At 39.4% G+C, this 13,884-nt stretch overlaps 1 protein-coding gene across 1 annotated transcript in view; it reads left to right on the top strand.

The window, feature by feature from the left end:
* The first annotated feature begins 551 nt into the window (after positions 1–551).
* Positions 552–13,884, top strand: part of EDIL3 (EGF like repeats and discoidin domains 3) — a 401,517-nt gene continuing 388,184 nt past the window's right edge. The window contains exons 1-2 of the mRNA XM_075542664.1: positions 552–585; positions 1,248–1,376. Coding sequence (XP_075398779.1) covers positions 552–585; positions 1,248–1,376 — 163 coding nt within the window. The remainder of the gene's footprint in view (positions 586–1,247; positions 1,377–13,884) is intronic.

Raw genomic sequence — 13,884 nt, 5'->3', positions numbered from 1 at the left:
TTCTTAGTCTGGAAGCTCAGCTGAAGCCTGTTCACCAGGGGTGACCTTGCTGGCATTACAAATGTCAGTGACAAAACTTCCAGCATCACAGCAATACACAAACCTTCACAGTGTGAAAAACTGACCGATAATGGGTATCCCCTTGCCCCCAAAATCTATCCATGGAAATCTTTGTGGGGCACAGTTCTAATTTGACCCACTGCTTTCAGCTGGAGTTAACTTCATGGCAACTTGTTCTGGCTGTTCTTTGAAGTTATTCTTGAATTGACAGCTATTAGGCTAATCTCCTTAGAGGGAGTGGGGAGCAGAGATGGAGAGAGAGAGATGGGAGCCCTGAACTCCCAGGCAGCATGGCTTCTCTGACTCATTGCTGGAGTCCATGAGTCTCACTGGGAAGCACAGAAATAAACTTCTCCTTTTCTTTCTCTCTGCCCTGGGCTCAGTTTATCTTCGCGGTGAACTTAATTTTGATGCCAAAACCCAGAAGGAGTGAGCCCCCGCTTAGGTGCTCAGTGCAGTTTTGGGGAGCCCTGAACTTCTAGATAAGCCCCATGGGCCCCAGTAGGGGACCCAAGAAGTCACTCTGTATGGGGTGGAGAACCAGTTTTAAGATGGTCAGGAGGGGGAGGTTAAAAGTGCAGGTGGGCAAACAAGGAGGAAGGGGAAGGTGTTACAGCTGCAGGGGCTCTAAGCTGCCTCCATCCATACAAATTCTGAGGTAGGCTGGTGCCTTGATCATTCTGCCTGATGTCTAGCAGGTGGGTCATTGATCAGGGCCCTTTGAAGTTAGCTGTCTTGGTCCCTTAGGGGCAGGCAGGCTTTTGCTAATGTCCTCTGACCAGTACCTGACCCAACCTTAGATACCGAGTTCTGTGGTGTAGTGGTTCTATGTTGGGCTGTGAGACACAAGATCAGCAGTTAGAAATCAGCAACTGTTTTGTGGTGGTCAAATTGGCCTTCTACTCCCTTAAAGTAGAAACCCACAGAGGCAGTTCTTCCCTCTTCTATGGGGCCATGATGAGTTGGCTTGGACTCCATGCATTCCGTTATTGAGTATTGATTGCTATTTTTTAAGTACACGGTTTCAGTTGGGTCTTGCAGAATTATTTATATATCTCAGGAAAACATTATTTTCTTACTTATTTAAAAACAACTAGTGAGTGAATTTCAGATCCCAAGACCAAAAAACAAAACAAAAGCAAGCAAACAAACAAAAGACAGCAGCTTTTTGTTTCTTTCATCCTCAGGTGATATTTGTGACCCCAATCCCTGTGAAAATGGAGGTGTCTGTTTGTCGGGATTAGCGGATGGATCCTTCTCTTGTGAGTGTCCAGATGGCTTCACTGATCGCAACTGCTCTAGTATCGTGGAGGTTGGTAAGTGCAAGATTTAAACATTTCTATACTTACTCTTTTGCTTCTTTCATGAGTGAGTGAGAAGATGACGACTTCATGTTGCTAATTAGCTTACTGCGGCATCCGACGATCAATTATTATTACTACTGGTTTATCACTAGCATTACCCTGAATTACATTTTTATTAATTCTACTTAAATAAATATTTATACACCTTAGTTACTAACATTATAATTAAAGGCACTAGGAATAATACTTGGGTAGAATAAATTCTTGTTACCTCTAATATGAAAATAAATTGAAAACATTGTCCTCACTGGAAAATAACTCCCAAGTAAATTTATTCAAGTTAAGCAGTCACTGTGTATAAAATGGTTTTTATTTTAATGACTGCTAATATCCATTAATATTTTATGGATGTTCTCATCATTTCTTTTCTGAGAATTTAAATATATGAAGGAAGACAATATTTCAACTGCAATGATCTTTAAAGCCTTTTCAAAAACTTTGCTTTCCAAAAGTTAATTACCATTGATGAAAAATGTGGGGTTTTTTTCCCCATCTGTGAAGTACTTCATTGATATGCATGGCTATATGGATTTAGGATAACTTCTAAAATTTCTGAATAACCCCATTAAGGAAATAGCGAACTTTAAAATAATTTAGCACTTTTTACCTTTTTATAGAAAATTTCTCACTGATTGAGAGAAATGCCATGATGAAGTTAAAAAAAACTGCATTTTCCACCTCAATATCAAGAAAAGTGCAAAATTGACTATTTGTATTTAATATAAGAAAACTATATTAGATTAAAGCTATGCCAATCAGAAAGTGCATCCAAAACACGGAAACCCTCAAGTTGCTTTAAAAAGTATTTTTTAAAAAGAAGTGCATCCAAAACACTGAAACCCTCAAGTTGCTTTAAAAAATATTTTTTAAAAAGAAAAACATTAATGTAGGGATTAGTTTGAGTCATGCATCATTTTACGAATGTGCATAATAAGTACCTTATGCATATAGATATTGTTTGACTGAAGTAAAGTATTAAATAACATTATTGACTTGCTGTTATTGGTAACCAGGTAGTATTCGCTAACTGGAGAGTATCCACTACCAATACTAGTAAATTAATGATCTTATTTAATTTTAACATGATGTATCTTTAATCCATTTTCCATATTTTTGCATTACATTAGAATAAACTCATCATTTCTGAAAGAGTCCATTATATTACTACTTAAAATAGTTGGTTTATTTAATTCATTTAAAAAACATTTCTCTTTATTTTATATTATTATCAAATTGATGTTTTTGGTAGGATGACATAATGCCATGAAAATAAAATTTTTAATCATGTTGCCCAGTGTCTGAATATATATATTTTCAGATATATTGTAAATATATCCTATATATAGAGAGATTTATATCAAGAAATGGCACACATCTCTCACCTAACCTTAAGCCCTAAACTACAGTAGCTACTACTGGTACTTCTAATGAGCCCCTGCTCAATACTTACACTCATGAAGAGATCACTGACGATATGGGTGTTATAAAGAAGTCTTGAAAAGAAAGCAATCCTCTAAGTGAGTTGTCAGCTAAATGCCCATAGGAGAAGAACACCAGCCTGTGTGACCCAAAGATTGTAAATAACAAAATCCAAGATTAGAAGAGGGCATTGTATAAGAGCTTACATTGAGCACCTTTTTTGCAGAAGGCTCTGGATGACAATGAAAGCCCAAAATCTGTTTGCAGAGTCCACTTGTGGTTTAATCCTCTATGACAGTCACATAATCTGTCAAATAGTGAAGGGGTGGAGTCTGGCCTCTGTGTGGCCTCTGTGTGGGCATGGCCTTTTCCTGAGGATTTTGGGAACCCCTGTCTTTGTCACTAGAGATGGAAAAGATACTCTCTGCTTTGTCTTACTGGTGACAAGACACATGGAGCTATGCTAGAGCCTTGTAGCTGGAGGAGCCACGTGGAGACTCCTGCCAGTGTTGAGATGTTTCCACTGCCACTAGAGCCACAAGACCTTCTACCTACTGGCCTGTGATCTTCCTGCATTCGGCATCATTGCATATGTTGCATGAATCTGAAGAGGAATTTATAGATTGGTCTCAGACATATGGGCTAATATCAGATTTATAGACTTGAGCTGGACTGGGTTGAGATGTTTTCTTAATATACAATTATTCTTTATGTAAAGTTCTTTCTTATGCATAAAAATTAAGCCATGGTATATGATTTAAGCACAAATATTTTAATAGGAATGTATAGAAAAAAAACAACTACACTGCCATCAAGTCAATGGCAACCCATCGAAACACTGCAGGACAGGGTGGAAGTGGCACTGTGGATTTCTGAGATGGTAGCTGTTTACCAGAGTAGAAAGTTTCATCATACATTGACTTCTACTCAGGAATATAGAAGTAGTGTTTTCGTGACATTCTAATCCCTTCTTCATTTTAATTTTAAAATGAAAGAAGTGATTGTGTCTATATTTGCTTAGAAAAGAATGGCATTTTGTTCCTAATTTAGATATTTATTTTTGCTCACTTCAGGGCACAACCAGACATCGCCTCGTCTCATTGCAGCATAGCTGAATGGGGCGTTTCAAATGCTTGCTATTCTCAGTGATAAAAGCTCTCGTGATTTTAAACTAAAACCTCATTACTTTTCAGGTGCCTTGTTTTAGCTTCTTGAGGGCACCTATTTCAAATAGACTCTCATTCAATTTTTCACATTTTTCTTCTCTCCTAAAGAATCAGATGTCATAGAACACAAAACACTTCACCATATTTGCAATCAATCCTCACATTGCTTACATTCCAGTATTATGTGTTGAAGCTTGGAGACATTTACCTGCTCATGCTCATGGCCTTCATTTAGTAGTGAATATGGCTTTTCTGGGGTTTTTTGGCCTTAGTCCTATATCTCTCCACCTCTCTTTTTTGGGGGTGCATATTTATCTTTTTCCCCCTTCCTATACATTAATGCACTTCAGTCTCTTTAGCCTTTTATGGTTTTTAAAAGACTCATCTCTCATACCACAGATGTCAAGGAAACATCCCCCTGAACAAAAGAAACACTTAGTTCCCATTCATATCCTCTAATTTCAAGACAAAAGCCAGAATAGCTAGTGTGGGCACAGATGTGCACTGGACACTGTAACCTTCTTCAGAGGGTTTGCAAACAAAATCCCTGTGGCTAATTGCCAAATGACTCCCCAATTACCTACTCACATTATTGAGTAGATGTTGTTCAATTTGGAGCTAAATGTTGACAGACTTTTCCCCCTGCATAATTCTCTATTATCAGTTAATAATCTAGAGTTCATATATGGAAACCTCAGGGATCATTACATCGTTCTGTTCTGTGACATAATTCTCTTATGTATGCTATATCAGATAAATCCAGTTAACTAGTGTGGTAGAAAATATAAGCTTTCATTGCTTAAATAACCAAACTTACTGCCACTGAATCGATGCTTACTCATAACCCCTTCTTGTGTGTTTCTGAGACTGTAACTGTTTACACAAGTAACCTAGCCAGCCCAGTCTTTATCTCTCAGAGCTGCTAGTGGTTTTGAACTGCCAGTGATGGAGATTACAGCCCAATTCATAACCCCTACACCAAAAGAGGGACAAAATAAATAATCATCTTGGTGGCTTACTGTGGTTGACAGAGTCACAGAAATTTCTGTCTAGGAAAGTAAATAAATGAATACACATTTCTGATGAGTATTATGGTAATCCACCGACACTGCATTGATTCTGATGCATAGCAACCCTCCTTGTCACAGGGATTGCCTGAGACCATCAGAAACACGTATTCCCATGGTCTTAGGAACTGAGATACCGCCCCTCTGTCCATCTCCAGATACGCCCACATCCAAGTACCCAGTGTGAAGCCTGTCCCCCCTGCTACACCATGCTTCAAGACAAAATTTCATGTATTTGTCATTAGAAATAAATATTTCAAAAAGAATACTTCACAATATATAATTACATTATTGTTTTTGTGATTAATCACCATGCTTTAATTACACCCAATTTGTAACCATGAAAATACATCCTGCATATCAGATATTTTACATTACGATTCATAACAGTAGCAAAATTACACGTATGAAATAGCAATGAAAATGCTTTTGTGGTTGGGGGTCTCCACAACATGAGGGGCCTTATTAAAGGGCCACAGCTTGAGGACGGCTGAGAACCACTGCTCTATATGGAACCGTGTAGTAGCAGGCAACTCCTCCTTCTCCAAGTGCTGGCTACTGGTAAATTCCGAGGCCTCTCCTTGGGGTTAGCAGTCTATTGTGTAACCGCTCTGCCACCTGGGCTCCGTTGATTCTCTGACAGGAAACCACGAGGACCCACAGCATAGGGAGAAAGAACCGCAGTTTACTTCACCTGGACATTAGTGCTGCCGTTGAGGGTCCCAGCCTATAGTGAACTCGGATCTGTCTGGTAGGACTTTCTTTCATGGTATCTTGGTGAATTCAGATGAAATACTTTTGAATTAGAGTCTTACAATCTGTATATACTAGGAATATTGTACTAGCTAGAAAACAGCAGCAACAAGGAAACATAATCCTAAAAAGAACTTCAATTTATCAGGAAGAAAGCAAACAAGTATCCTAAATAGAGGAAATAATGTGTAAAACAGACAGACTATGACAAAAATCGTGGAGCAAACAACAAGGGATCCAAATTGTTGCTGAGGTGGGAGTGGCAGGCCTGGTAGAGAATGATCAAGGGTAAGGTAATGTAACAAAGAGGTATAGCTGTAACCCAGGTGGGGACGGAGCATGATAGTGGGGCAGGAGGAAAGCCAAGGGAAATAGAGGAAAGAGCTCGGAGGCAGAGGGCATTTATAGAGGTCTAGACAAAGACATGTACATATGCAAATATATATATACACACATATATATGAGGATGGGGAAATAGATCTATGTGCCTATATTTATAGGTTTAGTATTAAGGTGGTGAAAGGACCATGGGCCTGTACTCAAGCACTCCCTCAATGCATGAATATTTTCTTCTATTAAATTGGCATTCTATGATGTTCACCCTCCCGACAAAACCCCTGAAGCCAAAGCAGGTGAAGAAGCAACTGTGGTGAAGAAAGGTGATGGTGCCCAGCTATCAAAAGAGATAGTGTCTGGGGTCTTAAAGGCTTCAAGATAAACAAGCAGCCATCTAGCTCAGAAGCAACAAAGCCCACATGGAAGAAGCGCACCAGCTTGTGCGATCATGAGATGTCGAAGGGATCAGGTATAAGGCATCATCAGAAAAAAAAAATCTTACCATAATGAATGAAGGGGGAAGTGCAGAGTGGAGACCCAAAGCCCATTCGTCTGCTATTGGAGATCCCCTCACAGAGGGGTCTAGGGAAGGAGATGACTCAGTCAGGGTGCGATGTAGCACCGATGAAGAATACAGCTATCCTCCAGTTCCTAAATGCTTCCTCCCCCCAACTACCATGATCCGAATTCTACCTTGCAAGCCTGGATAGAGCAGAGGAGGTACACTGGTGCAGATAGGAGCTGGAAACACAGGGAATACAGGGCGGATGATACCTTCAGGACGAGGAATGTGAGGGGCGATACTGGGAAGGTAGAGGGAGAGTGGGTTGGAAAGAGGGAACCGATTACAAGGATCTACATGTGACCTCCTCCCTGGAGGGTAGACAGCAGAAAAGTGGGTGAAGGTAGATGTTGGACAGGGCAAGATATGACAAAATAATAATTTATAAATTATCAAGAGCTCATGAGGGAGGGGGGAGTGGGGAGGGAGGGGGGAAAAGAGGACTTGATACAAAGGGCTTAAGTGGAGAGCAAATGCTTTGAAAGTTATTAGGGTAAAGAATGTACAGATGTGCTTTATACAATTGATGTATGTATGGATGTGATAAGAGTTGTATGAGTCCCTAATAAAATGTTAAAAAAAAAGATTTAGCAATCGAATAGGGTGACTAGAAACTGATAGTCTAGTGAAACAGGCAACTCTACAACGCATTAAATACAAACATGCACACTAAGAAAAAAAATCGTGGAGCAAAAGCAGGATAAATCCAATGAGCCAAATGATGAAGGCTTTATGGTCGTTTCTTGGAGGGTTGGGGGAAGAGTGGCGAGGACTACAGCAGAGGATGTGAGATTATCCAGTGCTGTGTGAGGTCTCGAGGACGACAACTTCATAATCAGAGCAATGAGGAGCACTTGTACCCTTGGATGGTCAACATCACTGCAAGAGAGAAGATACATTGGAGCAAAGCCAGGCATTAACTAGGTCTGTGTTAACAAAGTAACAAGCGGTGGAGAGCGTGTTTATAAAATACCATGCACAATTATTAGTGATTTATCAAGTACTGAGGGAGAAAGACGGGGCTTTCTAGGCCCGTATAGTTAGGCTTGGAAACCCTCCAGGGCAGTGTGGCCCTGTTCTATAGCATCACTATGAGTCAGCATCAACTCAATGGAAAGGAACTTTCCCTTATTTGGTGGGTTATTACTGAATCAAAGGGGTTTGGATAAAAGAAAGGCTAAAGAACAAGCATCCAGATTTGAACCAAGAAACTGGGAATCATTTATTCAGTTACCATAAATTTGAAAACACAGATGTGAGAGGCAGAAAATAAGTAAAATGTTTCATATATTCTATTTATGAAATTCGATTTTCCTGTAGCTAAGATGTACAAGTTCAGGTGGAAGCATAGATTTTGAAGTCATAACCATGCCAATATTTTTGCAGCTAAGGAGTGGATAAATCTGTTAATATGACTGCTGCTTTCATTTCATGATGACGTATGTTTAAATTTATTCCCAAACATTTTTGGAAAAGAACCAAGGGCCTAGAGATGCAAGTCAGGGCTTCATACTGGTTTGGTCTAGAGTAGAACCCAGGGAGTGGAGTCCCACTCAAGGATGGCGGCCTTCTGAAATCCATTAAATGTGTTGGAGTAGTTGAGAAAGACAAATGTTTATGTTAAGTACCTGTAAATTGTAGATGATATTACCAAAATCAGTTTTCTGGAGTAGTGGGAAATACTTCGAATTTTCATAGAATAATTGCCGTTGCATGGCACTACGCTGATGGACCCCGTGCCCTGGGTGCTGGAGAAGCCATGTGGAGACGCTGCCAGCACTGTGATGCTCACAACGCCACTGGATCCAAAGACTTTCTACCCACTGACCTGTAATCATCCTGCTTTTGGCGTCATTGCATATGTTTTGTGAGACTGCAGAGGAATTTATAGATTGGTATCAGACATATGGGCTAATATCGGACTTATGGACTTGACCTAGACTGGGCTGGGCTGCTTTCTTAATGCACAATTAGCCTTTAGATAATCTCTCTTATACACGCACACACACACACGCGCGCGCACGCACACACACATACACACAAAGTATGATAGAAGCACTAGCTTGAGAGAAAATGCCACACCCTTTGATCTTTGCCATGAAAAGATACACATCTAAATGCATGGTATAACGGTGTGTTTTTGCCATGTTTTCAAGGTGAGGAAGGCTGTCTGGGTTTGTTGGAATGGATTTTCAGGGACCCACAGGGAAGACAGAATAAATAGTAAGGTGCTGGCAAAAAAATGAATAATTTTTGTTGTTGTTTGATGTCAGCTCTGTGTACAACAGAATAACACTGCTGGAATTGCATCATCCTAATACAAGGTGTTATGTTTGAGCCCATGGATGTAGCCACTGTGTCAATTCATCTCCTCCAGGGTTTTCCTCTTTTCCATCAACTCTTTACCTTATGAAGCATGATAGATGTTTCCAAGGGACTGACTCTTCCTGATAGTATGACCAAAGTACATGAGCCAAAGTTTCCCCACCCTTTCTCTAAGGGCATTATGACTTTAATTCTTCCAAGAGAGATTTGTTTATTTTCTGAGAGTCCATGGTATTTTCAGTATGTGTTGCTTGCATCATAATTCCAATGCATTCATTCCCCTGATGTCTTCCTTCTCACACAAGTGCATCTTTCACAGGCACAGGAGGCAAGTGAAAATCCCATGACTAGGGTCAGATCCATTTTCATCTTCACAGTGATATCCTTGCTTCTCAACACTTTAAAGAAGTCTTGCGTCGAATATTTACTCAGTGCAATAATACCTCCTATGATTTATTGACTGCTGCTTCCAAGAGGCTTAATTATGGTTGAAAGAAAATGAAATCTTTGACAACTTCAACCTTTTTTTCCCATCTGCTTATCATCATATTTCCTATAGGTACAGTTGTGGCATCTTTAGCCTTAAAGTTACATATATGCCCTTTTAACATAGTATTTTAAGACTTTTAATTGTGAATTAAGTGAGGATTCATGGAATATGCCATTAGTTTTACATTAAACAATTCTTGAACATTTTTAATTTAAGTCATTCTTTGCGCTCCCTTCCATGTATCCTCACTCAGCCAACCTCCTCCTTATATTTTCTTTTCCCATTCTTCCTTATTTCTTAATGCTCTGAAATGTGTCCTTGGGTAAATGCTGTCCATCCTTTTGATCTCAAATGATTGAGAATTCTGAGTTCAGTTCCAGACCTACAGTTGTCCAAAGGCAATAGTCCCACTTGTGTTCGTCCAGTTGTCTTGATCTCGTTGATGAGTTTGAGTTCTGTGCCACGTTTTCTCCCGCTCTTTCCAGGGTCATCTTTCTCAGAGCACTCGATGGTGGTAGCTGGGCGACATCTAGTTCTTCTGAGCTCAGGGTTGCCTTAGTTTCCCCTGAGATGATGATTCTGGACTCCTGGCAGCTCATCCTGCTGGGATGAGCTGTCAAGGTGGTTGGTCATGCCTAAGAAGTTTCATAACTTTGCCCCCATATCTGCTCCAGGTAGCTGTCTTCCAAATTTCTTGGAATAGGCAGGAGAATATTTATAATACTGCATCGATCTTTTGAAACGTTTCAACTGGAAGCCTGTCAGTTCCTGGAACCTTGTTTTTGCTAATGCCTTCAGTGTGACTTTGACCTCCACCTCCATTGTCACCACTTCTTAATCATTTGGACATCTTGAAATGATTGGACGTGGAATTTGGATGAATAATCTTTGGTATAATGACTGAGTGTATTTCATCCATCATCCTTTGATGCTTTCTGGACCAGTCAATATTTTGTACCTAAAAACCTTAAAAATTACCAGAATAGTGGAAAAATTTATGGAAGTTAACAGGAAAAAGAAAATAAAAAATTATTTATAATCAGATATATATTGAGCATCTAATATGTGCCTTATAATATTTGTGCACTGAGGTTGCAACCATTTAAAAATAAAAGTAGTGTTGATGTCTTCATGGATCTGTTAGGTTTCTCTCTCCTGCCTAAATCTCAGCCTCGGTCCTTAGCTCCACGCGAGAAAGATTTCACGCCGAAGCCGGGCTCGTGATCCAAGTGAATTTAATGAAAGTTCAAAGAAGCATCAGGTTTTACGCGGCACCCATAGGATTCCTTTGACCATGCGGCCTGGCAGAGACTGCTCCAGGACACGCAAGGATCTCTCTCCTCCCACGAAGACCACCAGACCGCCCAAGCAAGACAAGACCAAGAGACCAGGCGCCCAAGAGCCCAAGAGAAACCCTCTCCCTTCCGGTCCCTGCCTTTTCAAGGGTTCCCGGGGGAGGTGTGGTGAACGACCTCAGGTCGATCCCATTGGCTGAATTGCAATCACCCGGCCCAGGTGGGCTGCTCCAGGTGTAACGCCCATCCAAGCCCACCGGCGGGAAAATGCAGCTTTTGTCTTTTGCTGGCTCTCCTGGGCATGTGTAAATGGACTTCCCAATTCCCTAGGCTAAGCTACCTAACAGATCTTTATGCAATTGAGAGAACTAGACAATGAACAATGTTAGCCATATAGGTTCAGTAAAGATAACTAATGGAAATGTTAGGCAAAGTGAGAGGAGGCGTAATTTTGGCTAGAACATTAGGAAAGACAAGGTGGCTGAACATTTTAAAGAGGTTGTTGTTTGAACAGAAAATGCAGCTGAAACAATTTTATTGTGCAGGAACAGAGGAAAAGGACAACTGAATGGCAATTTGGATTAAGAGAAACTTTTAATGTTAAGGACTCTGTCATGTCATTAAGACTCAGAAATATTACCTAAAACCTAAGCCAGTTGTGAAGAGGTGGAGTTTAGCCTGTCAATGAGGTCACAGCTTGATGACCTCATTAGGAGGTGCTAAGGAACTAAATAGCTCAATGGAAGCTGGACACAAACTCATTACCTACCAAGTGTTACTGTGGACCAGTCTGATTGAACTATGCTGATGCAGCCAGAGCTCTGGAGCTCTAGAGCCAGAGTAGCCACGTGATGACCCCTCCCAGTGCTGAGATGCTTACACCTGCACTGGATCCACAGGCATTTCCTCAGACTGGCTTATGATCTTCCATGTTTTGCATGAGTCTGAAGAGGAATTTAAATATTGGTATCAGACATCTGGACTAATATCGTACTTCTGGACTTGATTGGAAGGGACTGGGATGTTTTCTCAATATTCATTTGATCTTGTATTGAAAACTTTTTCTTGTATACATATGCATGTCTATGAATTTGTTTCTTTAGTCCACCCAGACTAAGAACACCTGTGTTTTGTCCTAAGCTATTTAGATGACTTATAAATAAATTTGAATACTATTTTCCATACATTTAAACTATTAAAATGATCAGTTTGAAAACATATAAGGTAAACATTAGAATCCAATAGCAATGTAAATGCAAACGTCACTTTTGAAAAGAATATTATAAAGATACTGTGTTATTGAGAGTAGTTCCGTACTTTAATTCAGACATAACAAAGCCACCAGGCATTCGATTAAAGTTAATACATCTTTTATTTGTAATTCCTGTCTGTGGTTACATTAGCTTTCTCATTTAGGAAAAATAGGAGCATTAAGATATTTTATTCTTACCCAGCTTCTCTTATTCATTTATAGTACTTCACCCAAATAGGCATTTCTTTAATCATTGGCATTATATTTTTGCATGCATTTTATACTGTTAAATATATAATCTTAAATAATACCACTACTCACCTGTCCCACTGATTTCATTTTCTTATGAGAAACTAGTTATAAATACTCTAGCATAATAAAGATTGCTCTAAAATACATTTTACAAATTATAAGTTCTATTGCACTTTTGCTCCTGTAAGTAACCATGCATTTCCCTACATTGATCAGTTCAATACTACTTAGATTTTAAATGGTAGTCAGTGTCAGAATATTAAGTAGTGTAACAGAGGCTGATTCTATTTAGAAGTATTGCTGTGAAAATGAAGTATCAGAATGTTAACAAGCTTAAGTAGATCTCTTGGGTGAGGTGAGCCTATTTTTAGCTCTCCCTAACTTTGGTTACCACATGAATAATTTGGTAAATTTCAATCCATTTATTCATATAATAGATGGAATGATGAGTAGTTGTCAGGATGCCCCGCTCCCTAAACTTTAAGATTTTTTTTTGTAAAGAAGGACATCTTATGCTTAAATCCATCTTTCTATAATTTAGCATGAGAGGTATTTTACATGAACTAAAATAGGGTCTCAAAGCACATCGCCATGAGTGATGGAATCAATGGAATTTCGTCTCAGAATTGAATTTACTTGCTTTTCTAATAATATGAATTGAATGTATCTTTATATGAGCAAATAGAATTGTACTATTATGATGGAGTTAATCATTTAAAGAAAAACTAATATTCATTCTGCTTATATTACAGAAAATGAGTTTTGCTTCTTTGTTGAAATATCTACAATATAATTTATGAACCAGTTATTGTATTGATTTGCAATTGTTTCTACTTTATTTTTAATACAACAAGTAGAATTTCTTTGCTTGGAATCCAAAACTTAAGCAATTACATTTAGGCAAAAAGAAATTAAGGCCCCAAACCAACAACAAGAAAAATGAAAATAAGCCAAAGGAACTGAAAACTTCAAAAGATGTTTGTAATACCTAAGACAGAACATCGCATGTGCCCAGTCCATGGAACAGAAGCCATGTAGGGCAAAGTTTCCATTTCATTCTGGCACCAATCATTTCTGGGCTACCTCTGGGCTACGTTGAATTATTCATTGCCAGGTTAACAAAGTCAAGATTAGAAAACAAGTTAGAATTCAATCTTTGGTCTCTGCAGCTAGCAGCCAGTCTCTCAGCCTCATGTGCCTAAACATCTGCCTCCATGGACCAGGAAGCCCTAGTCTCGGGACAGATGTAAAAGAGGTGTGCCATAGAGTCCGAGGTGCTTCTCTGTGTCTCCTCGACACAGTCTCTGGTGTATATGGTCTCAGTGTCCTCTGCCACTTAAGAAAAACAGAGATCTTGGACATGTAATTCCAATAGTCCTTGATATTTCTCTCTCTGCTAGTGTTTCAAAGATAGCTCATCTTCTTATTTTTTTGATAGCTCATCTTTATCACCGGAGTGGGTTGGTGGTGACAAAAGTTGATCAATTGTCAGCAAAAGTGATCAAGTGTTGCTGTTAAATTCTATTGAGTTGTTTGGACTCAT

The sequence above is a fragment of the Tenrec ecaudatus genome, chromosome 2 (assembly GCF_050624435.1).
Source record: "Tenrec ecaudatus isolate mTenEca1 chromosome 2, mTenEca1.hap1, whole genome shotgun sequence".
In the NCBI taxonomy this organism is placed as follows: domain Eukaryota; kingdom Metazoa; phylum Chordata; class Mammalia; order Afrosoricida; family Tenrecidae; genus Tenrec; species Tenrec ecaudatus.
This window is presented reverse-complemented; position numbering and strand designations above follow the sequence as displayed.